The sequence below is a fragment of the Vombatus ursinus genome, unplaced genomic scaffold, assembly GCF_900497805.2.
Source record: "Vombatus ursinus unplaced genomic scaffold, bare-nosed wombat genome assembly UNPS02014799.1, whole genome shotgun sequence".
Taxonomy (NCBI): domain Eukaryota; kingdom Metazoa; phylum Chordata; class Mammalia; order Diprotodontia; family Vombatidae; genus Vombatus; species Vombatus ursinus.
Window position 1 is genome coordinate 42,876,914 of NW_020954577.1, and position 26,163 is coordinate 42,903,076.

General features: G+C 40.2%; 1 protein-coding gene across 7 annotated transcripts in view; it reads left to right on the plus strand.

Moving 5' to 3' along the window:
* The window catches only part of RBMS3 (RNA binding motif single stranded interacting protein 3), a 1,414,112-nt gene that overhangs the window by 1,329,436 nt on the left and 58,513 nt on the right, over nucleotides 1-26,163 (plus strand). For all 7 annotated transcript variants that reach the window (XM_027871985.1, XM_027871990.1, XM_027871986.1 and 4 more), the window contains one exon: nucleotides 20,359-20,469. In XM_027871985.1, coding sequence (XP_027727786.1) covers nucleotides 20,359-20,469 — 111 coding nt within the window. The remainder of the gene's footprint in view (nucleotides 1-20,358; nucleotides 20,470-26,163) is intronic.

A 26,163-nucleotide genomic window follows, 5' to 3' on the forward strand; every position in this document is an offset into this window, starting at 1 on the left:
GAAAAAAGTAGGACTTAACTTGTCCTTGAAGGGCTTCAAGAATCTAAATAGAATTTAGTGTAGATGAAAGAATATTGGGCCAATTGCCAGAGGAAAGGTGAAGAGTGGAGAGTATACAAAGCATTCAAGCCCATTCAGCAAGCATTCAATGCGCTTACTATGTACTAGGCACTGGTGATTTAAAAAAAAAAAAAAGAGGAAACAAGGAAACAACCCCTCTCCACAAGGACCTGAAATTATAACAAGAAGACACAGCATACAAACAAATATGTAAATACATGGCATCTACAAAGTTTCAGAAGTGGTGTATCACCAGAAACTAGGAGTGGAGGAGAGGGAGCACAAAAGACTTAGAGGAGATCAAGCCCGAGTTGAGCTTTAAAAAAAAAAAAAAGCATCCAATGTGTCTTTATTTTTAAAATATTTCTTACGTACTTATACTGATTAGTTTGTATGGGTTGATATGCTCTCCATTTTGCTTTTGTAATCTTTTCTTTTGTAATCAAGGAATACCTAAAATTGCATTAATTTCTTCTTATCTATTATGTCTCTTCTCTTTCTCTTTATGGGAGAATTTAATCCATTCACAGTTAAGGTTATAATTGTCAGGTATATGTTTTTATAATACTCATCCATATTTATTACACACCCCCTTTAAGTCAGTAGGTGCCCCACATTTATGTACAGTAACTTGAATTTCATCTCCTCCCCTCCCCCCTCAACTGCCATTCCCCCTCCCTCCCCATTGCCCACCAAGCTATAGAGTCTAAGAAGAAGAGGGGAGGAGAGAGTACCTTCCAGGAAGAGGCGATAGGGTGCGTAAAAGCACAGACACAGGAGGTGGAATGTGCAGCATAGGGAACAGCAGGTAAACATGTTTGGCCAGAACGTGGAGTGCATCAGGAAAAATAGTGCAGAATGAGTCTGGAAAGATTCTGCTGGAGCCAGATTGTGAAGGGCTGTAAATGCCAAAGGCACAAATTTGTACTTGTTCCTAGAGACACTGAGCAGGTTGTTTTGCTGGGAGTGTGGGGAGAGACTTCATTTGGGGAAATGGTGGAAGATTATTTTGGCCAGACAGCAGAGGGCCTTAAAAATCCGACTCTCTGTGCACGCCTCGTCCCCTTGGCAATGGGAAACCACTGACAATGACGAGCAGCAGGGGATACTCTGATAGCAGGCTTTTGGAGAAATAAATCTGGTGGTGACAGCTCATCCAAGTTGGCTTCTTTTAGATGCAGCAACTCACAGAGGTCATCTGTAACAATGTAGAGAGGTTGTGATTCATGCCTGGGGTCCTCGAATTCTGAATCTGATGGGAAGATGGATTCATAGGGGAAGCTCCACGAGGGAGAAAGATGAGCTGGAGAAAGGAAAGCAATTAACATATGTCAGAACCTTTCTGAATTTAACAAGCAAACATGAAATATAACATCTGGATTAGAAAATTTGTGAACTATTAATCTGCATAAATGATTTGGTATAAATAACTATAGCTTTAGACCATTCAAGTGTGGAGAGAAAGTAAAGTCAATTAAAAAAAACCTTATAGAAAAAGTTTGTACTGAAATAAAAACTTTACCACCCAGTTGTGCAATGGACAGTGTTGGATTTGGGATGAAAGAACTTGGGTTATTATTAAAAAAACAAAAGCAAAAACAACTCTTTCACTTACAAACTGTGTCATCTTGGTCAAATCACCCTTTATAGTACCTGGAACGTAGTAAATGCTTAATAACACCCTTTATAGTACCTGGAACATAGTAAATGCTTAATAAATGCTTATTATCTGATAACTTTTTCCAGTCTCAGCCTCATTATCTATAAAATGAGGAGGCTGGTTTAGGTGCCTTCTATGGTCCCTTATAGAGTCCTCAAAAAAAAAAATCTTGACTATGTGTAACAATTTAGGCAAGAACATGGCTTTGGCTAGAATTGAGAAAAGGTCTGAATGATGGAAAAAACTTTTTTTTTTTTTTAAGAATGTCCATGCATTAGGGTCCAAGATACTTAGATTTCTTTGTAGCAGTTTCTATTGCCTTTATTTCTACTATGAGGGCCTTTGAAGCAACAATCACTTTGGATTTGATAAACATATTTGATTTTCACTCATTTTGAATTTTATGGTAGGGAACCAGGCTCTGTTAGTACTTTCTGATTATGGCCTTTGTGATCCAGGTTCCTCACTGAAGTTCACAATTAACCTTTGCAATTTGGAGATTGGTTATTGTCCTCTCTGTAAATAATATCCTCCCTTCTTTTTGTGTATCCAGAACAGCCTTGGGCTTGAAGCAAAGTACGCTATTTGGCGGGAGAGGTGGAGAGTTTTGCTTAGATGATTGACAACAAGGTGACAATATTTAGTGAGAAGCCATGGTAGAAATAAGAGAGGAAAATGAGGTTAGTTTCATATGCAGAAGATCAGGAACCAAACGACACATTTCAATAAAGAAAAAAGCACCAGGGATAGCTTTGTCAGACTAATGAGCAAGTGAACATTTACTTAGAGGAAACATTACCTTGGCTTCCATGGAGTAGACAACAACTTAAACTTGTTAAGGCTAGAAGCCAATAATTAGCTGGGACTGTGGGGGTGAGAGCCAGGAGGTAAAGTGATGCATAGAACAATATAAGAAAAAAGCTGAGGATGTTTTTAGAGATTAACTAACCAATCCAAGGTACAGTAGGATAGAGACAATGAAAGACTGGCTGATAAAACCATGATACACTTTGACACACAAGTACCACTGAGGAGAAACTTCATAGAAAAAGAGAAGGGCAAATATGTGTCTTTAACAAGCGCACCTGATGAGCATTTATTAAGCATCTACTGTATGTATGGCACGGTGTTCTGTGCTTCAATCCAAAGACAAAACAAAAAACAAACAATAAGACAATAACTGTTCCTGCCCACAAAAAGCTTATAATCTAGTAGAGTGATTCAATATATAAGGAGTTAAGTAATGAATGAGAATTTGAGAAGGGAGAGGATGTTAACCCCTACAGGAATCAGGCAATGCTTCCTGCAACAGGAGGCAGATGAGATGAGCCTTGGAGAAAATTTTAAGAATGCCGGGAGGCAGAGATGAGAAGAGAGGAAATTCCAGGCATGGGAGAAGGGAGAACCTGTGCAAAAGAATGGAAGCGAGAGAAGAAATACTGAGTATAGGGAAAAGCAAAGATGTGGAGACTGAGGAACATCAAAGTCAATCCAATTATCATCTCAGCAAGTGGAGAGGCTTCACACATGCTAATTAGCCATCTTATTTCTCTGTGGAGCTGTCTTTTTTTTTGGCAACAACGCACAAGGGGGTTTTTCAAGGTGTTTTTCATAACCACCAGATTTCTAGCCTAAAGAAAAATAACTACAAAATACATATCCATTGGATATATCATGAGTTATGCAAATGAAATCATTGTAATACTAGTAGTGAAGGTAATGATTATAATGAGGTAATTTCTGTCAGAACCAATAATAATTTAATTTCCACCGCTTCTCCCTATAAATTGCTTTGAATTGAACGGAGGGAAGCAAATATTTATTAAGTGCCTACTATGTGCCAGGCACAGTGCTAAACACTTTTCAAATATTATCTCATTTGATCCCCACAACAACCCTTGGAGGTAGGGGCTTTTATTAGCCCTATTTTATACTTAAGGAAACTGAGGCAGACAGAAATTAAGTGACTTAAGGATCACATATAGTGTCTGAGACTGGATTTGAACTCATCTCTTTCCAACTCCAAACCATGTGCTTTATCTAGCTAACTAGTTGCCATGAATGAATGAATGAATGAATGAATGAATGAATGAAAAAAATTTATTAAGTGTTTGCTATATGTCAAGCATTGTGCAAAGCTCTGAGAATACAAAATTCAAAACCAAACAAATTAGCAGCATAGAACCAGAGATTATGGGAGACGGGGGACTAGATTTGAAGTATTCAAAGGTTCTAGGTTCTAACTGATCCCTCTTTTGGGAACTAGCTATTACCTTGAAAGCATTTTTTAACATTCTGATCCTTGATTTCCTCACCTGTAAAATGAGAATGAAGGGGTTGTTTCCTAGGTGATCTCTTACCTCCAAATCCCCTGGGGGCCTTAAAGATCAATTGTTAAGAGTTATTTTCTATCACCTCCAGGATCAAGTATAAAATCCTGTCTGGCATTCAAAGCCTTTCTTAATCTGCCGCCCTATCTTTCCAGTCTCCTTCCACCATATTCCTCCCCACATACTCTTTGATCCAGTGACATTGGGCTCCTGGCTGTTCCATAAACAAAACACTCAATTTCCTGACCTTGGGCATTTACACGGACTGTCTCCCGGGCATGGAATTCATTCTCTCTCTCTCTCTCTCTCTCTCTCTCTCTCTCTCTCTCTCTCTCTCTCTCTCTCTCTTTCTCTCTCTCTCTCTCACTCGCTCTCTCCTCCAAGTTTCCTAGCTTCTGTTAAGTCCCAGCTAAGATCCCACCTTCTCCAGAAAGCCTTTCCTAAACCCTCTTAATTCTAGGACCATCCCTCAGAGATTGACTCCAATTTGGGATGTGTTTATCTGGTTTGTCCACAGTTGTTTGCATAGTTATCTCCTCCATTAACCTGTGAACTCCTGGAAAGCAGGAACTGGGGGTTTTGCCTTTCTTTGTACCCCAAGAACTTAGCACAATGCCTGGCACATAGTAAGCACTTCATGTATGATTGTTGACTCGTTTACTTGACTACTAATTCACATTTAAATAGACAATTCTCTGAGCTGGCCATTTGCATTGCTAGAGGGACATCTCTTTAACTAGAGTTCCCACAATATGGAAAGCACAGACTTACCACATGCCATGCCTCTTTTGTGTGGACATAATACAAAGAGTTCCATAAGTCCTAGGGCTATTTCAAGGTCTTAAAGTTCAAGCAATTGAAGTTTAAAATAGCACTAAAACTTTTGGGACCCCCTGTGTATGTTTGTTTACATACACGTGTATATGAATATATACACATATGCACGTGTATATGGATATACATATACATACATACACACATGTTGTACTTTCCTCACAACAACCCTTTGAGGCAGGTACTATTCCTATTATTACAATTCCTATTATAAGCATTACTATTCCTATGATACAGCTGAAAAAATTTTGACATATAAAAGTAAAATGACTTATGGACTTGAACCCAATTCTTTTGACTCTAAGTCCAGTATTCTTTAACTTTTTTTTAATCTTTTTTCCCCTTTATTGTGAACTTAATCCCCAACAACAACATAAACATTGCAGTGTACAAAAAAGAACACAAAAGAGAATTGTACAAGAAACTTGGCTTTTTTAAACGTGCAGTTTACTTAGAGATACATACATATGTGCATATGCACACACATGTACATACCTCTATATGCAACTATATATGTGTATGTATACGTGTACATATACATACACATACATGCACATAGATATCCATAAATTAACAAATTAGTGACACGATTGTTCTATGTGTGTTGCCTTCATTCCATTAGGCAGTTTCTGCTTTTGTTCTCACAGTCTGAGAAATTGCTTTCCAGACCTGCAAGTTCCTGAGTCTTAAAAAAAAAAAGGTGACCTTGAGAACCAGATGCAGTAGAGTTGGGGGGGGGGTCTTTTGAAGGTGAAGTTGTTAATGAGTTGAGGCATGCTCTCTATATGTTCCTCAGTGCCAGTGAAAACCAGCCAAACATTTCCACAGACAAAACCCAGCACCCATAAATGTTCAGACCTCTGCTAAGAAATCTGCCTGCCTTATCATTCAGAAGAAGATTGGCCTGAAATATTGCTTCTGACATGCATTTTTGAATTCCTTTAAGTTAAATATCTACTTAGACATACACAAAGTGATTGCCGTAGATGAGGATAAAGTATGTCTTCCCTCCTCCGTGAGCCGGCAGTGACAGAGATTTGAGAAGGTTAGATAGATGGCTGTCCAGACGGTGCTTGGCACCTGCAAAAGTTAATGAAAGGTCAGTTTGGCATTTGTGGCAGTGGGCACGGGCTCTGATGCGTGAGGGAAATGTGCAGCCCTTACTCCAGCATATGGGGTCATTGCACAGGGTGAACTGATGACCTCGACTCAAGCCTAGGCCCTTCCCATTATAGCATGGGGCTCCCAGCAGCCAGAGAAAGGAACGTTGGGTGTCAAGAAGGTAAAGCTGCTAATGAACAGGCCATGGATGCTTCCAAGGGAATCAAATTAAAAAAATTAAAAGGTGGCAGACATCCCTTCCTCTGTGTGTTCACCAAAGCAAGGTGATCTTTTCCAACTTATCCACGCTGAGCCTGTATCTCTGTGGGAATGTGGGTGCTCTCTCATCAATCCTTTTTCTAGGGAGGTCACTGAAGGGCTGACACCTACCTGGTGCAGGCAGAAGGACTGGAGTTATCCAAGTGAAAGAGCACCCTGTTAACAGGGCAGGTGAACTTCTGGTTGTTTTTGTTGTTGTTGTTGTTTGTTTTGCTAGGCAATGGGGTTAAGTGACTTGCCCAGGGTCACACAGCTAGTAAGTATCAAGTGTCTGAGACTGAATTTGAACTCAGGTTCTGCTGACTCCAGGGCCAATGCTCTATCCACTGCGCCACCTAGCCCCATGCAGGCGGACTTCTGAGTTAGACAAGCGGGCATTACCACTCATGGAGTCAGTTCACCAATTATGACCTCTGAACCAGTTTTCTTCATGGCTGGACCAGTCCCCAGTGAAAACAGTGACCTGGAGTTAAAGGTCACTAACTCCATTACTGATCCCCTGCATAATCTCCTTCCCCAAATTACTTCCAATGTAGTTAACCTACAACAGCTGTTTTCCTCAGCTATGTAATAGTTCTAGGACTGCCAGCATTTCTACTCTCAAGTCATATTTTTTCAGGCTAATAACTCAGCTGTAAAAATGTCCTCTGAACTGAAACTTGGTAGAGAAGGCAATTTCCCAGTGCCCTTTCAGATTGCCTCTGGATATGTAAAATCAGAAAAATCAGCTCTTGTCCATTTTTTTTCTATAAATGTCACATGTTACTTTTAAGAAATGCCATGAGTGACATGATTAGTCCAGTTTGCTAGGAAGGGAGTATTTCTTTCCTCTTCTTCCTAACTTTCTATACGAATGACTATTTGGTGGGCAGATGCTTGAGTTTTCCTCTGAGTCTCTTTAAAATTTTGAAAGGCAGTGAAATGTTATAGTGTAATTAGTCTGGTCATATGGTAAACATCATTTCAACTTTGCTTTCCATTGCTATCTCTTCCAACCTGGTTTTGGAACTGTACAATACAGTTATGTCAAAAAGCCATATGTCATTGGGTCAAGGCATGAGGGAGCTGTCCTTGGGTTGTAACAGTGCTTTTCTTCCATGCAGATGGCCAGAGTCCCTCACCCTGCACCACATCAACTTTTATGGAGCACATGGCTGTAGGTGGCAAATACCCAGGCTAAGAACTGCTCAATGGTTAAGTAGTTAGAAGAGGAGACTGATGAATAGAAGTTCCCCAGATGTCCCTGGCTTTCCCCATAAGAATTTGCTTCCTTTAATGCAGAGGTGGCATTTCCATTGGATCATTGTGGGGGGGGAGGGGGGAGGTGTAAAGGGGAAAGCTATATCGTAAATTAATGTATTCAATGAAAATTTCTTTAATAATTTTAATATCGATGGTCTCCCCCAAAAAATAGAATCAAGAAATTAATTAACATATTAAAAAACCATTTGACTAAATTTCACTGTCTTTTTGTGGGTTCTGCTGCTTTAGAATTTATTTAGAGTCATTTTTTATAGATATTTGGAGGGGTTTGGGGGAGAGCTCAAGCAAGTCACTGCTTTCCCTCCACCATCTTGGCTCTGCCCCCCCATTTGACTAAATTTGACTAAACTTTGGGGTACCAGATCTACACATTCCAAATTACTCCCAATAGTTAGATGATTCTGAAAAAGCTTTTTTTTAACATCAAAAGTCTCAACTCTGTATACATTCCTATAGTCATGTATTTCTTAACGTCTGTTTCTCTCTGGCTCTCTTTGTCTCTCTGTCTCTCTTTTTGTCTATATCTATCTCTGCATCTCTCTCTGTCTCTGTATCTGTCTGTCTACTTCTCTCTCCTTCCCTCCCTTCTTTTGTCTCTCCCTCTCTGACCTCTGCCTCCCTGGAATTCAGCAATCCATGTGTCCTCATGTCAAATAAGCCCAACCGGGCCCAAGATGCCATCGTTCTTTCCCAAAAAACAAGTATAATATGGCAAAAATGTGTAACTGCATTTTGACCTAATCTGGGGAGAGAATTTCAATGGAGCACACACATCAGAGTCTAGGCCATCAGGGCACTCACTGTAAGGTAACCAGAGATCCTTGACCAGTAACCAAAGCCCTTATTCACAGCTGAATAAACAATCTGTAATTAGGGATCTTTTTTAAGGTTCAACAATGTGCTTTCAAAAGTTAGTTTAGTTTCCATTTCTTTTTCTAAAACTCCAAATCCCCTCAGTTAATGGTAACCAAATAAAAAAAAAAACAGCCTACAACTAAGGATACATTTAATTTTAGATGCTGAAGAAAAGGATTAATATGATTCAAACTTTTATTATAGTTGTAATAGTTAATTATTTCAGGACATGAAACATTTTCTGTAGCTTCAAAATCCAACCCAAGGTCATGGAGACATTTTCATTACTCAGTCTTCACACTGACATTGAAACTCCATCACCCAACGGTCACTGACTGCACCAACTCAGATGCTTAAAACTTAACTCATCCACTGTCTCATTTCTACCTAAACTCATCCATACCCCAAAAGTACGAGGGAGAAAATGCAGGAGAATGAGCAATATTTTTACTAACAACGTTCATGCTTATTTTCAAAAGAAGACAGAAATTGGAACTTCTGAAGTCTTTTCATACATGTGGAGACTCACAGGATAAATCTGCCTCATTTGCCAGCTTTGGACTATGACTTTGGCTGCTATGCTTTAAAATATTTGGCTTAGATTATGGAGGACATTGCAGCAGAGAAGGTAGGACAGCTGGCTTTCATTCTAGAAAGGGAGCATAAGGTGGTCTTCTACTTTGTGGAATATTTTTCTTTCTATGGATTTGATTTCTCGTTTTGCATAAATTCACGTTATATGTGTCCATCGACTTAGTGATTTGCATGGAACTTCTCTACTAACATTTTTAGAGTGTATTTGATGCCAAATGAATTCAAACAGCTTTTGGTAAAGAATTTCTATGTTTGGGTTTTTCCTGGAGTACATCGGAGCCAACAGAGCATCTGTGGTTTTAAAATTGAACTGGAACCCAGGAGATTAGACATTCCCCCAAATTTTATGTGATGTTATTTCAATTTTGGTTCAAAATATCAAAATAACTTTCTTTAGGGTACTATACTTTCCTTTGGGATCCAAAGAAAGTACAAGGAAGTCAGAATCATGGGAAAATGTTAACTGTGTAAGGAGGAGGTACACCAAAACTATTTTTTTTCAACATGTAATATATTTGTCTGTACCTCTCTATTCCCCTATTCACCCCTTCCTTCAATGGTAGGCACACTGAGGACAGGAACTGTGTTTTATTTAAATTACTATGTATCTCCGCCTCACTACCACCAGCCCCTAGCTCTGGGCTCTCTGCATAGTAGACTTCATTCACTTCTATGTGAATGTAAGGTTCTATGTAAGGTACAAGGAATAAGAGTTAGGTCCCTGTTCAGTTTCATTTGCTGTTGTCATTGTTGTTCACTTGTTTTTGGTTTTTGGTTTTTTGGTTTGTTTATTTGGTTGGTTGGTTTTTGGTTGTTGTTTTTTGAGCAAGTCACTTTATCTCAGAAACTCAGGATTAGTTTCCCCACCCTAATCCATCATAGCCTGGGGAAACAAAGGCAAAATTGGAATAGTCCTTATCCTCTAATTTGTTACATTCTACTGGGGGGGAGAGGAAAGACAAAATGTGTACAGAGTAAAGAAATGCAGAAAAATTGGAGAAGGGAGAAAGCACCGAACACTGGGGGGAATCAGGAAAGATCGATCTTTGGGCAAGGTAATTGAGTTGGAGTTTGAAGGAAGGGAAGGATTGCAGGAGGCAGAAATCAGCGGAGAAGTGTGTACCAAGTATGAAAGACAGGCTCTGCAAAGGCATGGAGAATGAAGACGGTTTGGGGATCAGCTAACTTGCTTAGAAAATCAGACAATTCACCAAGTTAATGATGATTTAGAGTGGCCATTCAGAATTTTTATGGCAATACCAGTTGCTACTGAAATGTTTCCAGTATTGCCTGGGTTGCCCTGTTCTTGGCCGATGGAGGGCCACCATCAGATCATTCACAGTTTCCCTGTCCTGTTGACTGCCTATGTGGAAAAAGTGTGGGGGTTGCTTCCAGAAAGACTTGATAATACTTATGGAAGGGCCCCTCTGCTAGATTTGGAGCATGTATAGACATTCTGCTGACCAAACTGTGCTAACCAAGTGGGGAAAAAACTGATTTTTGATTGGCTGCTGAGCCGGAACTGGGGTACATTTAAAATTCACTCATCAGTCAAAGTAAATCTCTTTTTCTCTTTCTTTGGTTCTCCTTATAATCCCTCCCCAATCTCAAACCATCTGATCTTTTCTGACCCCAGAAATAAGAAGGAAATAAAACCTCCCAATCCCAGAAGTCTATGCAGGTCCAGGTCATTCTTATTCCCTGTAGGGAAGGTGGTCCATTTGGATTTAAACTGAATTCGGAAAGTGCTAAACATTTATGAGTAGCCTCTCACAATGGGTATCGCTGATACTCCCTCACAGTATGGGAACTGTTGGAGCAGCAGAAGTTGTTTTTTGTTGGCACTAGTACCAAAAAATTCCAGGGTTTTGAAATCCTCTTTCCTCATATTTCTCTTGTTGCTTTTTCGGTCAAGTTGAAATATTGCTCATCAGAGTTCTGGCAGTTTTATAAAAAAAGTTGTTCCAGTTCATGATTTAGAAAATTCAGACCATTAAATATTTTGACCTGAGATATCCAAATGAAGTAAAAGGTTCCTGTGTATTTCCTCTTTAATTATATAACTAATTGCCTAACTTCTGTCTTTCGGATACAGCCGAAACCGCAATCTCGGATACAAATTTCACCAGACAGACGATAACAGGGGAATTACAAATATAAAGTCCTGTGATTGATTGCAGATCTGTGTTCCGTGGATACTAGCCACACCCCACTCTGAGAAAGGCTCACATCCACATTAGCTAGTAGTGAAAATGATTTTTTTTTTTGCCTTTGCACCTCTCAAAGACTCTATGTACCATGATGTAGTTCCAAGGTGTGGTACCCACACTAACGAAATTGTGACAATTAAAAAATTCCAAGAGACATAGTTTCTGGGTAATTTAATCATTTTATTAATAAGGCCAGCACATTTATTTAAAAAAAAAAAGGATGGTCATTTGGCTATCGCTCTTAGATCAAAGACCCCTCAGAGCAGGAGGCTCACAGTTTATATGCCCTTTAGAGAGTAGGTATTCCTAAGGGGTACCAATCAACTCTGATTGGTTAACACAATGGAAGGTGAGCTATATTAAAATGAGGGTCTTGGGTTATATGACTCGGATCACCCAAATCTGGTCAAAGAGCCATCAATTTCCACATTGACTGTCTGCCAGAAGGGAGAATCAGCACTTTGCAGACATCTCTGAGCAAACACAATGAGCAGGAATACACCCTTTAGCCCAAACTTAGAATTCTTTTACTGTCTTATTTGGTCTTGGCCTGGATAAATCTTTTTTTTTTTTTTTTTTTAAGTGAGGCACTCGTGTCAAGTGTTTGGTCTGAGGCCGGATTTTAACTCAGGTCCTCCTGACTTCAGGGCCAGTGCTGTATCCACTGCGCAACCTAGCTGCCCCTGGATAAATCTTTAAGAGAGAGTTCCCACGCTGGTTGGTTTCTGGATGAGGAAGTAGATAAGGGGAAAAATCTTGGTCCCAATTCAATGATTAGATACTAAATACAAGAGAGAAATAATCATTTCTCACAAAATCTTAGATCTTTAGAAATAGTAAAATGCAGATCAATTATATAGGGGAGAGTTCTTCCATCAGGGTTAGACAGGTGTGAACTTTCAGTTATTTCTATTAACAAATAAAGGCAGAACCTCTCAACAATAATTTAAAAAAAAAGTGATAGTGAGATTCTTTCTCAAAAGTCACTGTCTGCTCAAGAGATTCCAGTCCCTCTAGCACAAATGAAGATCTAGAGGAGACATTAGAGATAATCTAGTCAATCCCTTCCCCCCTCCATTTTATAGATGAGGAAATAAAGGCTCTTAAGTGTTTAAATGGTTTGACCAAAGTCATTGTCACCTCAGTATAAGCATGGAAATCAGGATTTTGAAACCATATTCTCTCACTCCACATCTAGCTTTCTTTCCACTATACCAATTAGTTACCTCTAATATTTATTACATGGGTAGATACAATTACACTCTTCCACAATAAAAATCATTCAGTCAATAAGTATTTTTTGAAGTCGAGGTACTATATTAAGGGTACAAAGACACAAGTTACAATTGTCTTGCTCTCAAAAAGTTTATACTCCAGAATAATATATTAATGCAAGAGATCCCTTTTTATTATAGTCTGTGTTGTAGAGCTAATGTTGTACTTCATTAGGATAGGATGCAGTCCTGGTAAGAAAGGAGCCATGATAATATTGCCAGGATATCACTGACTTTGCTTTTTAATTCTAGTTTCAGTTGAGAAAATAAACTGCAGATCAAGTCCTGAATTGAAAATGTGTTCCAAGTATTGGCAGAAGCCTAATAACTCTGGGGTCTTCTGGCCATGAATCAAAGAAGTCTGCTCTCTATATAATGATCTTTGGAGATTTTGCCCAAAGTGGGTTAAAATTGTTTTCATCAAAAGTGGGGCAGTCCTCTGTGCAGTCTATCTTTGGGGCTTCCCGAATTCAGTTTTACAGGGATGGTGATCACCAGACTCCTTTCATCCTTCAGTAGGTCCCTGGGCTCTATTGCAGAGTTACGGCATGTTAGGCTATGAGTCTGCAGTTTCCAGCTAAGCAAACCCAGACATCCCGAGATGCTGAAATTAAAAATCTGTTTCCTTTTGACTTGCCATTTACCAAGTAAGCCCCATCAGGGATCACATTCTATATTTTTCAAATAAATCCAATCACCCTTAATGTGATGGAAACATCTGAAACTAAACGTCCTGTTTTCGGCAACTCCAACTCATTGGGCAGGAATGGCTTTGACAGCGTGCCTTTAGAAATATAATTATGGTTGGGGGACCTGGTATTGCCCTAACCACCAGATGGCATTTCCTCAATTAAGTTTATTTTTCTCCCTTTGAGATTTCCACAAAGACTGTGTAAACTTTGGTGAATTAAAGGGTAGGCAAATATTAGGAAGATTTTCCTCATTACTCTAGTTATTAGCATTTTTCCCTCCTCAAATTATGTTGTATTTTTAAATCTGTTTAAATTTTGTAGATACACATGCATTCACAGTGGAATATAAACTCCTCTTGGACAAGGACTGCCTGGTTTGCTTTCACTTTTGTCTTTTTGCCCCCAACACCTGGCACATAGTAGGTACTTAGTAAGTGTTTGTCCTAGGTGATTGTACCCTTCAGTCCCTCTGGGGTAGAAGGAGGGTCTGCTCTAACAACTTATAGCCAAGAAGGCTTATTTATTTCCCCAGGGTTTCATTTCCAAAATACTTAAGTTTCTACAAATCCCTTATTCCTTGAGACTGTTGAGGGAATTTAAGTTCTCACTAATCTACGGGCACTCCCTAACCTCATTCCCTGAACCAGTCTATGAAATGTGAGTAGCTGAATATGTTTCCCCCCAAGATCCCTCATTTTATTATTCATTATTTGAGATAACTGGTTCTGCCGGCAGAGGGAGTGTTTTTTTTCCGAATTGTTTCCGCTCTGTGCCTGGTGTTGTTACTTACAATACCAAATTATGACACATCCCTTCCCACTTTTCTCCTTTGATTGTCAGGTTTCTGGTATATGCACCGAAGCAGCCATCAGCCCGTCCCATCTGTAATCAAACCAGGTCCCCAACCGTCACTTCTGCAGCATATTCTCTGAGAACCGAATCGACTCATCGTATCCTTGGGAGCCTCCCAAATTAATTTTGATTTCAGGCAGTTGGTCCTTTCTTTTTAGCCAGCTGGGCTTTGATTGATTAGCCCCATAGACATACTGGGTGACGTTGACATGCGCGTGTGGTTTTTGTGTATGGCATCTCACAAGCAAATGCTAAACTCCTCTACCAGTAATTTCAATATGGAATGAGGTGACCTCTGAAGCAAAAGAGGAAATGGGAATGCCTTTGATGAAAACAAGAAAAGAGAGTAAGACGGAGGAAAGAAGGAGGAAGGAGAAAAGGGAGTGGGAAGAAGGGGTGAGGGGATAGTGTTCTTACCCAACACAGTTTTTGGCTTTCTCTCTGAATTGTGTCCTTTTCTGCTGCCAGATCAGCCCGATTAGATTTGTATATCTTCGTGGGTTTTTATAACCGACGTGTATTTGGGAGTCTCCAGGGGCATGTATTCCAAGAATAACGCCCAAGTTCCAAGTTCAAGAACAAGGCCGAAATCTCAAGCCAATTGAGGATTAGAATGTTGAAAAAATGCCTTCTTTGATGGGGTGGGGGCGTTTAAGGGGAAGACTGATTACCGGCAGGTTTCCTAACATGAGGTTACACTGCATCTGGTGCCCAATCAAGATGATGATGGAGTCTTCCCATAACAGTCACTTTGCAAAATGTTTACTTCTGACTTAAGGAGGACAGAGGCTTGAGAGGAAAGCTAGTGGCTGCACATATTTTATGCAGTATGTTGCAAAAGGATGGAAACTGAGTAAGAAATGGGTCCCCTTAGAATGGGAACCAAAATTGTGCCACAAGACCCTCACGTGTTAGTTCCCAAATCAGCATGGAAAAGTACTTGGATGCTTAAAGAAGAATTCCTCACTTCAACCTGTTTTTGATCATGATACTTGAGGCTGGAGATACAGCACGGTCCAGTGTAAGTCAGACTAAATGACCTGGGCTCAAAAATCAGGCTCTACCATTTCCTAGCTGTATCATCTCTCTGATCCTGCCCCCAGTACCCCCCCACCCCCATTTTCTTAGCTACAAAATGCAGCTTTAGCCTAGAAGACCATTGAGCTTCCTTCAGGCTCCGAGTCTATGGACCTGTTTGAGCTCTCACTCATTCGTTCTAACTCAAGATACGGATGCCTATCATCTTTGACACAGGGAATTTGATTTCTTTTTCTCATGTTCCTCAAATCAGGGTGTAGACAATATTTTTTTTTCAAAATTTCCATTCTCTTTACAGAGGTGATGGAATGATGGGTGTGGGATATTGAACACACTATCAAAAACAATAGGTTGGTTTTGCTAAATGATTTTTTCTCTTTCTTTTTAATGTTCCAAGGGATGACTGGTTGAGTAAGAGAAGGGGGAAGGATGCATTAGACAATGAAGGTGATATCAACACAGAAGATATCAATAAAATTCGCACCTTTTTTTATATCTGTTTTCTAAATATCTGCCTCAGAATGTCACCCTCTTCAATCGATCATAGGGCCATAGAGCTTGAAAGGACCTTATAGGCCTTCTAATACAACCCCCTCCATCCTTTTATAGGTAGGAAACTGAGACCTGCAAAGGTTAAGTGTCGTGTCCAAGGCCACAAAGCTAGTAAATGTTAGAGGCAGAGTTTGAATCCAGATTTTACTAACTCCAAGTCCAAGATTCTATCCACTCGGGCATTCTACTTCCATCAACAAGTTATTTATTAGTGTCTACTACATGCCAAACGCTGTATTAGCAACTTGGTTTATGAAGATAACAATAGAGTAATTCCTATTTATTGTGTGCAGAAGGTGTTAAAGAAAAGAGGTGGAGGGGAAAAGATAATTTTTTAAAAAGTTAATTCAATGTAAATAAATTCAACGTGGAAATGCAACTCAAGTTGGCAACAACTGTCAATATAAATAATAAGCTATCAAAGATAAAAGATAAACTTCTTCTCTCAGTGATCTCTCCTTTGATGATATTCTGGGAATTTACTTTGTAGAGAATTTAGTTTAGGTGCCCTGTCCTGCTCCTCCCCAACCTCTCTGACTATACCTTCTCAGTCCCCTTTACTGGATCTTCATCTAGGTCAAAACTGTTAACCGTGGCTGTTCTCCAAAACTCCTTCCTGGGTCTTCTTCTCTTCTCCCTCCATGCTATTTCACTTGGTGATCTCATCAGCTCCCTGGATTTAATTATCTCTACATAGCTGAATCTCAGATCTCTTTTTTCAGCACAAATCTAGCTTCTGACATACAGTCCTTTATGTCCAACTGATTATTAGGCATCTCAAACCTCCTTTCCCATCGATAACTCAAACTCAACATGGCCAAAATAGACATCATCATCTTTCTTCCCAAACCCTCCTCTCTTCCTAATTCCCTTTCTTTTATCGTCAAGAGCACCACCATCCTCCTGATTACCCAGGTCTGATATCATCTTAACTTTCTTTCACTCCCCATATCATATCGTATCAATTTCCAAGTCCTATCGATTCCATCTTTATAATACGGTTCATAAAAAATCTCCATCTCTCCTCTTATCCTGCCTCCACTTTGCCACCCTTATTTCTACTTGTTAGTAGTTTTCTGGTTGGTCTCTCTGCCTCAATACTGTCCTCACTCCAGTCCATCAGCTGTGAACTTGCTCTTCCTAAAACACTAGTCTCACCACGTTACTTCCTCTGTGAAATAAACTCCATTGGCTTCCTATTATCTCCAGGTTCAAATTTACAATCCTCTGTTTGGCTTTTAAAGTACTTCATAACCTGGCCTCTTCTTACCTTTCTAGTCTTTGTACTTCTTTACAGGTACACGTGATCCAATGACTTCTTTGCACAAGATGTTTCATTTTCTGAGTGGAGGTCCATTTTCACTGGAGATCTGACAGCCAAGAATTTTCTCTTCCTCTTCTCTATTTCCTTACTTCCGTCATTTCATCTCAGATAAAAACCCAACTTTTGCAAAAAGACTTTTCCAGTCCCCTTTAATGCTAGTGCCGTCTCTCTATGATTATCTCAGATTTATCCAGTAAATAGTTTTTTTTTTCCTGTACAGAATTGTTTATATATTGTGTCTCCTATTTGACTGTGAACTCCTTAAGGACAGAGACCGTTTTGTTTTGTTTTTTGCCTTTCTTTATATCCCCAGCACTTAGCACAATGCCTGGTACATGGTAGGTGCTTAATAAATGCTTGTTTACCTAACCTGTGTCATTTGTGTCCGAACAAAATGTATCACTGTTGCCCCATTCCCAGATGGGTTTGGTTGCCTCTGAAGGACAACCCTATGATGTATATTCTGCTTATGTGTAAGATGATGTGACTCTTTATTGACTCAGAGAATGGTGACCCGTGATGCTGCATAAAGAGAGAGAAAAGATTTCAGTTGGTTGGCCATATATTTTGAGAGAGGACCACCAAGGGAGAGGCAAAGAGTAGACTTTTCAATGTTGGACTGGAGCTTGGAGTTACAGGCATGTAGGGCAGCCGCCCCCCACCCCACACATACACACAGCACTTGACCTCCGGTGCCTGCAATCCTAGAGTCTGCTGAGGGCAGACTCCCCCTCAGAGAAGTCTCTGTCTCTGTCTCTGTCTCTGTCTCTGTCTCTGTCTCTGTCTCTCTCTCTCTCTCTCTCTCTCTCTCCTTGATTGATCTCATACTCTGTTGAAGAGCTCATTGATTCTTGTGTATTCTTTGTTATAGTTTAATATGCGTAACTTGTCTGATTTGTTTGCTGTTTTCTTTGATAAAGATGCCAACTATTTGTGCTGGTCCTTTGGACAGACAGTGTTTCGTAGGAAGGGCCTAGGCTAAGGGCTTCCCTGTCATCTGCAACCAGGGAAGCAACTTTCATTCTGACCCCAGACTAGAGGTGGGTACTTGAGGGGTGGTAGATAAATATAATTCTACCTCAATACCCTTCCTAGATACTGAAAGAAATATGGCCCAGTATGGCTTCTGGGTTCTACTTGCTTAGCAGTGGCCCCAATTAAGTCACTAGAACTATCAAGACTTCCTACTCTCCTTAAAGATGGGCCAGATCTAAGATCTTATCTCTCCATGCCACCTACAAGCAATGTCACAGAGAGAGAGAGAGAGAGAGAGAGAATTATGGGTATATGTATGTATGTATGTATGTATGTATGTATGTATGTATAGTTAGTTAGTTATACATATATGTCACACCCAAAGGAAATTTTTAAGGGAAAGGCACTTAAAGAACTTTACTTGGAAAATTTTATATGTACATATATACACACACATATGTGTGTATTTATATGTGTATATACATGTGTGACTGTATGTGGGGGAGAGAGATGGAGATGAGAAGAGAAAGAGAGTGAGGTTGAAAGAAGGAGGAGGAGAAGGAGAAGGAAGGGAAAGAGGTAGAGAGAGAAAAGGAGGGAGAGAAAGAGAGGAGAGAGAGAGGGAGGGAGAGAGAATTTGTACTTTTTTTTTTAAGTAAAGAAAAGGCAGAGTGGGAAGCTGACTGTGTCAGCCAAAGGAGGGGGCTTTGGTATAGAAAACATGGTAACAAACCACAGTCTTAAGCAAAAGCTTTTCAGGAGACATTTGCTTATGGTAATTGTTTTGTGTTTTGAAACTGCCACCCACACTTATCTGTCCTGGCTTATTCACTGCCAAATTGCTTATTGTGGTATGATAATAAGCCCATATTCTTTTGTGGAAGAGGAGGAGAGTAAGTGGGAAAATAAGTTATTTATTTGTATGACCATGTAGTAAGAAGTACATACATGAATAACACCGACACTTAGGAAGTTATACACATGCCTCAATTTCTTCTTTACTTGTGAAATGTAGTGATTGCTCTAAACGCTCTCTAACATCCTTGTCTGACTCTATCAATGTACAAATGTATGAGTCTTTCACTTTCACTAAAGACTTTTAGTGCATCAATCAGACAATAAACATTTATTAAGCTGAGCTAATGATCTGGAGTGAGGAAAGTGAGTTAAGACAATATATACATGTGTAAGTATACACAATAGATAAAAGATGATTTAAGGAGAGAGTTAGCAGCTGAAGAATCAGGAAATAATTTATGTAGAAGGTGGTGCTTGAGCTGAGGCTGAAAGAAAACTATGGATTCTGAGAAGTAGCAGTGAGGATAGAGATCATTGTAGGTCTGGGGGATGAGGACCAGTACAAAATATTTCCAAGCTGGAAATGCTTCAGGAATGGACCAGGGAACAGATTGCATGTCTGTGGTCTAAGGACCAGCCTAGTTGATTTCAGAAATGTTCATTACCAGAAGGGCAGCTGTGAGCTGATGAATTTTTCAATCACAGCAACCAAAAATAAAAACAAAAAATCCAAGAAAGTTTGCACTCTGCATCCATGGGGTAAGGACCCTCACTGAAGAAATCACAGTTCTTTGTAGCCAAGTATTGACAGATGAATCCCTCAATCTGGGAGTATTTATTGAGTACCTTCCAAATGTGTGCTAGGTAGCCTGGGGAATTATCTAAAAGGTATGTGCTAGAAATTGAGTGTCCAAAGCACTTGAATGAGGGTCAATTGACTTGCTGTAACATTTGTCTCACCCAAGTATCGAACAGCATCAAATAGAGTTCCATCTTTTTGTCTGCTCAAGTCAACAGCATGGGAAGAAGTTTGAAGAATGGGAGGGAGTGACCAGTAGACGACAGGGGCTCTGCTATCCAATTCTTTTCTTTTACTTTTGCTTTTTACTTCTGTCCTTGAGCTAAGAAACCTCCTGAAGGACTATGTTTATGTTAGCCTTCTTTGTTCAATGGGAGCTGACGTTGTGACTGTCAACAGCTAGTCAAGTTTAATCACAGGGAAAATGTCATAATTCATGACCCTCGTTCGATAGCAGGAAAGCTGAGATAATTGCCATCAGGGCCCAAGTTTCTCAGGTGCCGAAGGTTTTAAATGTCTAGGAAACCTATAGGGGATACATACGGTATCTGTGAGGCAGTCCATTCCATAGAGTTCGGAAAATGCTAATGGCAAGCATCTTTCACCATATAGTTACACACTCACCACATACAAATCATGGGTATTATTTTGTCAGAAGCAATGAAGTCAGTGAAGCTGTATAATTAGAATGGGCACAAAATGGCCTCATTAGAAATGGAAATAACTGATGCCTTTATTCTTCTTGTCTGTAGGATATACACACATTTGACATGACAGGCTTTTAGTTGATGTTGTTTGTATTTAAGAAACACCATTTATCCCTGTTTTTTGGAGCATGTTTTGAGATGGCAATGATGTCTGTTTGTAGGGTGCTGTGATAACACCAACAATGGACCACACTATGTCAATGCAGCCAGCAAGCATGATGGGCCCCCTGACGCAACAGATGAACCATCTTTCCTTGGGCACGACAGGAACGGTAAGCTCCTACCCTCCAATCCATGGTTGCTTTCGTATTTTGCCCCCAATAAGGCACAGACTATTTTCTCTGGTAACATTAGCCCAGCTCACTCTGTTCATACTATCCCATTTAGTGAAGCATCTCTCAAGATCTCAGTATGACTTCATCAAATTCTTGACATGATTCCACATGTGTGTGCTTTTCTATATATGTGTGTGCATGAGCCCAAACTGAATATGGTAAACACTCACATTCATTTATGATCATTTCACATGTCAAGTTCCTATTGCTAAAAGGAAAAGATGTGCTCTTAATAGAGGCAGTATCCTTTTTCCTTTGGTGTTCTCAGCTCTCTGCTCTTTCCCTGTACTTGAGTTTCATGTCCCATCCCTCTTCAGACTATAGTCAATACATCATTTTCTTTTATTCACAAGTGAGGAAGCTAGGATGTGACAGGTGGATAGTACAGTTTTCATTCCCTTTAAAGGTATAAATCAATTTTCTAAAAAGTTATTGAACATCATGGTATTAGAATTCTTTGACTCTGTTCTTGACCATAGAGGCATTGGGGATATTGAGAAGGGAGAGAAACTAATGTAGCTGATGTTTGCTTATTGAATCAAAGGGAATGTTTTCTGCCAGTAGGATTTCTTCCTGGTTAAAAAAAGAAGGTAGTAAAATAACCTTCTATTTCAGCCTCAGTTTTATCTGGTTGCTTGAGTTATAAATAGCCCCATGAGCAAAGGCTTCAGTGAGCTAAGGTTTCCAATGTTTAGTTACATGCCTAGTATATAGTAGACACATAATAAATCCAGGTTGACTTGACTTGTATTTAAAAAAAAACTGTTCTAGAAAAGAATCCCCCCTCCCCCCTACCTCCAGAAAGTAGGGGCAGAAGATTTAATTTCTAGCAGTACTTTTGGATATCCCAATCCTTTGACGAATCCTTCATCTCAACATGGAGGTACAGGTGTGAAGGATGACTCCTGACAGTGTTTGTCACAAAACCCATCCAGGCCTCCTTATCCTTGGTAATTTTTGTCTATTTCCTTCCATAATTCAGAAAGTTAAAGATTTGAAGTTGGAAGGGTTTATTTCACAGAATAGGAAACTGAGGCCCAAGGAGTTTAAATGACTTTGTCCAAGATCAGACAAATAGTAAGTGGCAGTTCTAAGGTTCAAATCCAGGTCTTCTGACTCTGAATCCATCAGAATTTCCAATGGATCCAACTTCCTCATCCATAGAGAACCCACCCACTGTGCTGGAGCTCTTTCTCTGAGTCTTTTGACCTTTGGGCAATACTAGTAGAGCCCTCACATTGTCTATCCCTTGTTATCTCTACATGGTGCACACCCCTCATCAATTTCCTGGATGGTATCATCAATGCCAAGAGACAGCACGGTGCATTGAACAGAGACCTGGCCTAGGAATCAGGAAGCCCTGCATTCAAGTCCTGTCTTTGATGTGTGCTGTGGACAAATCATTTAACCTTGCAGGGTCCCAGACAGAACGACAAGATTATAAGTTACACACAAGTTGCCAAACAGTATCAGTCAAGGGACTTTCCACATCAGAGAGTTCTTCATTCACAAATAAAATCAAAAGTTCCAACTCAAAAAAAAATGTCATTTCTTACATGCAAGTCATCATGGGTAATAATCTGCAGCCTACTTATACCCATTTGAAACTTTGGTTATTGAAGGATTGTGTTTTTCTTTGATTCACAGTTATATCAATAAATCACCTTGCATTTATTAAGAACTTCTATATCCCAGGTATTATTAAAATCATTTGACCTCCTAGGCCTCTGTTTTCCCATCTGCAAAATTAGAGAATTGTATTAAAGGACATTTAAGATCTGTTCTAGCTTAAATCTCTCCTAGAGAATGGAGACTATTTCCCTTTTTCTATCACTATATGCTTGGCACATAGCTAGCAGTGGAGAAGAATCCCATTTTGTTGGAGTACAGAGCCCACAAAAGGTTGAAAAAATAAATTGAAGCTAGGTTATGGAGACTCTCCAAGGTAAGCCAAGGGGTTTGTATCTTGTTTGCTGGGCAATGAGGAGTCACTGAAGGTGGCCCTATGCTTGTTTAGACAAATTAGTTCAGCAACAGTGGTATGGGTGAATTGGTGAAGGGAGAAGGGGGAAGCAGGAATACTGGTTAGAATGCTATTATGCTAGCCTAGGCAAGAAGGAAGGAGAGCCTGAATTCTTGCATTTGCATTAAGAATAGAAAGGAGAGCATGGATTCCAGTGATATTAATGGAGGGAAAACTGACAAGAGTTGGCAACTGTTTGGACAGAAGGTAAGGAGTGGAAGGGGAAATGAGGTAGGGAGAGAGTCAAAAATAACTTCCACATTTCAGATCTGAATGACTAGGAGAATAGTAGTCATAAAGAGAAATATGGAAATTGGGAAAAGTAGGCCAAGATTTGGCAGGGGTTGGGGAATGGTTAGTTCATTTGGGGGCAAGTTGAGACTGGTATCAGTGAGATATCCAAGCAAAATTGGGGCTCAGGGGAAAGGTCTGGAGAGTTCTGGGCTTGACAGGATAGCTTTGGGAGCCGTCCACATAAATGTGATAATTGAAGTTATGGGAGCAAATAAGTATATTCAGCGGAAGCAATGAGAAAAAAGAGAAGAAAGTAAAAGATATCTTAGGAGGGGGAGGAGAAAGGAAAAGCCATGAACGGAAACCATGAAGTCATGGTCCGAGAGGCTGAAAGTGAACAGGGGAGACATTGTACCATGGATGCTGAGAGAAGACAAAGAATCCAGGTGGGGTGGAGTTGAAGCAGGGAAAATCCACAGTGTAAAATCTTGCAGAAATATCAAGGAGAATGAGGTCTAAGGAGAAGCCATTGGCTTTGCAAATAAAAGGGACTGATGATCACAGGGAAGGCGATTAGTTTTAGTAGACTATTGGGGATGGAAGTCAGATTAGAGGGAATTGATGAGTGAATAAAAAGGGAAAATGGTGAGAACAGATTACTTTTTTTTCTGAAAGGTTGGCAGTAAAGTGGAGGAGAGAGAGAGTATAATAGTTTGAGGGGGTGATAAGGTCAGGAGATTGGGAACATGGCAGAGGTTTTCATTTTTATTTAGGATATGAGATTTGACCATGTTTGAAGCCAGAGTAGAAGAATCTAGCAGGAGAGGTAAAGGTGAAATATGGGAGTGTAGGGGTGATCCATGGAGCCAAGTTTCGGGGGAGATGATATTGGATGGGATCCAGAATGCAAGGACAGGGATTATTCTTGGAAAAGAAAAGGGCCGTATCATACTCTGAGACCAGAAGGAAAGTCAGAGAGACTAGGCGAAGGCACATAGAGGTTCTAAGGTATAAAGCACGGGAGCCAAGAGAGTTCCATGTCATCCTCAATAGGCTTAGCAAAGTATGATAGCAAGGCCATCTACTTAGAGAGAGGACAACAAAAGTGGGTTTTGAATGGGTGCTGTGGTGAATGCCATAGAGAATCAGATAGAGAGGAATAAAATACTTCCTTTGAGGCACTGAGAGCCTAGTTAAAGTTAGATAACAATCATTTTTAGTGCAGGTAGCCAACAGAATGTCTTGATTTCCTTCCACAGTTCCAGGAATCTCAGGAATAGGCATAGAGAAGGCAGTCAGTGGTTGCCATCCAAGGCTAAGCATGTTGGAAACACAGTATCTATGAACATAGAACATAGTTCTAAAATAGAAGAGAAGCTAAAGACCGCCTAGTCCAACCCCCTCATTTTCCAAATGAGGAAATTGAGGCCTAGAGAAATCCCATGGTTTGTCTGCTAGAATCACATTAGCTAGTAAGTGTCTGGGACAGGACTCATGCCCAGGTATTCCTGAGTCCAGTGCTCTGTCCACTTCAGGGCACTGAGGTGGGAGTCATAGAAATGGGCAATGTTAAGTAATTGAGAGGCCAAGATAGAGAGGGTCATCAACATGGATATCTGAGTATGAAGACAGAATGGAAAGGATGATTGGGAACCTAAAGTCCTTGAACAATGTAGATGTCAATCAATCAGTAAACATTTATTAAGCACCTTTTGTGTGCCAGGCATCGTGCTATGTGCTGGGGACAACAAAAGTCGCAAAAGATAGTCCCTATCTTCGAGAAATTTACAATCCCTGAGGTCAGTAGATTGCAGCAGCAAGAATTGGGGGAATACCTTATAATCTGATGCTAATGCTCCTCATCGGGAGAGGAACAGGTTATTTCTTGATAATGGCGGAACAAAGGTTAGGAGTTGAACCATTCTGTTTCCTTTTCCTAAGGGGCTGTGGAGGGTGGGGGAAGGGGAGGACATAAGGGCTTAAAAGAAGAAGCTTCCAGCACTGAAGAGGATGCCAAGAGATGTGATTTCCATAGAGAGGAAGCTAGGCTTTACTCAATGCCAGGGGGTACAAGGAGTTTTAGGAAGGCAGGAAACAACTTCATCTCACTTTGGTATTCTTCCTCCAGTGGAGAGCATAGTGCTTTGCTTCCATCAAGAAATCAATGAATCAAAGAATCAAAATGCATTTATTGAGTTCTCACTACATTATATGTCCTGCATTGTATAAAGTGGAGAATACAAACACAAGCAAGAAAGATAATCCGTAACTTCAAGGAGCATGGCAAATGTCCAATGAATGAATGAAGTTATGGGAGATGGAAACTCGTCATAAAGGGGAATATCAAGGAAAGCAAAAGGGAGCGAGTTGGGGTGGGATTCTTGTGGATAGGGGAGGCAGGAGAGCAGGACATCAAAGAGGAAAGCATTTGGTACCCAGGGCAGTGACTCTGGTTGACAAAGATGAGCAGGGCAGGATTATGGGAGATAAACTTTAGAGACCTGGGGCAGCAGGATTGACTCAATAGAAGCCAAGCTGTAACATGTGCTTTGGGAGTCTTCTTGTGTGGCTCTGCCGTATTTCCCATAGTACATGTTTTACAAAAGACTCTGTTAAGTCATGAAGGGATGTCGAAGTGCTTATTGGCTGGTCTTAGCTATTTTTCTCCAAATCCCAGAACCTCATTAGTTTATTCCCTTTGGAGGGAAGATCAGTTTAACATTAGTGAATAGTCATTTGGGTCATAGAATCAATAGTGCTAAAAGCCATCTAGTCCAGTCCCCTTGTTTTACAGATATGGAAACTAAAGCTTTGGGAAGGCAAATGAGTTGCCCAAGGTGGTAAATGGCAGGATTTGTGATTTTTTTTTTAAGACATTCATTTTTATTAGATGTGTATCACTGATCAGGGCAGCTAGATGGCACAGTGGATAGAATTCTAAGCCTAGATTCGGGAAGACCTTAGTTCAAATACAGCCTCAGATATTTACTAGCTCTGTGACCCTGGGCAAATCACTTAACCCTGTTTACATCAGTTTCCTCATCTGTAAAATGAACTGGAGAAGGAAATGGCAAGCCATTCCAGTATTTCTGCCAAGAAAACCCCAAATGAGGCCACGAAGAATCAGAAACAACTGAACAACAACAAATCATTGGGCAAGTCACTCTGTGTCTTGTCTGCTTCACTGATGACGTGGAAATGCCTCCAAAAGTCAAGGGCTAGAATAGGTGACATCTTTAGGTCCTTGTTAGACCTCAGATCTAGGAGTTTGGGGGGCTACATGCAGTGTCACACAATAAGGCTAAGGTAGGGAGCAGGAACAAATAGAGAGAGAGAGAGAGAGAGAGAGAGAGAGAGAGAGAGAGAGAGAGAGA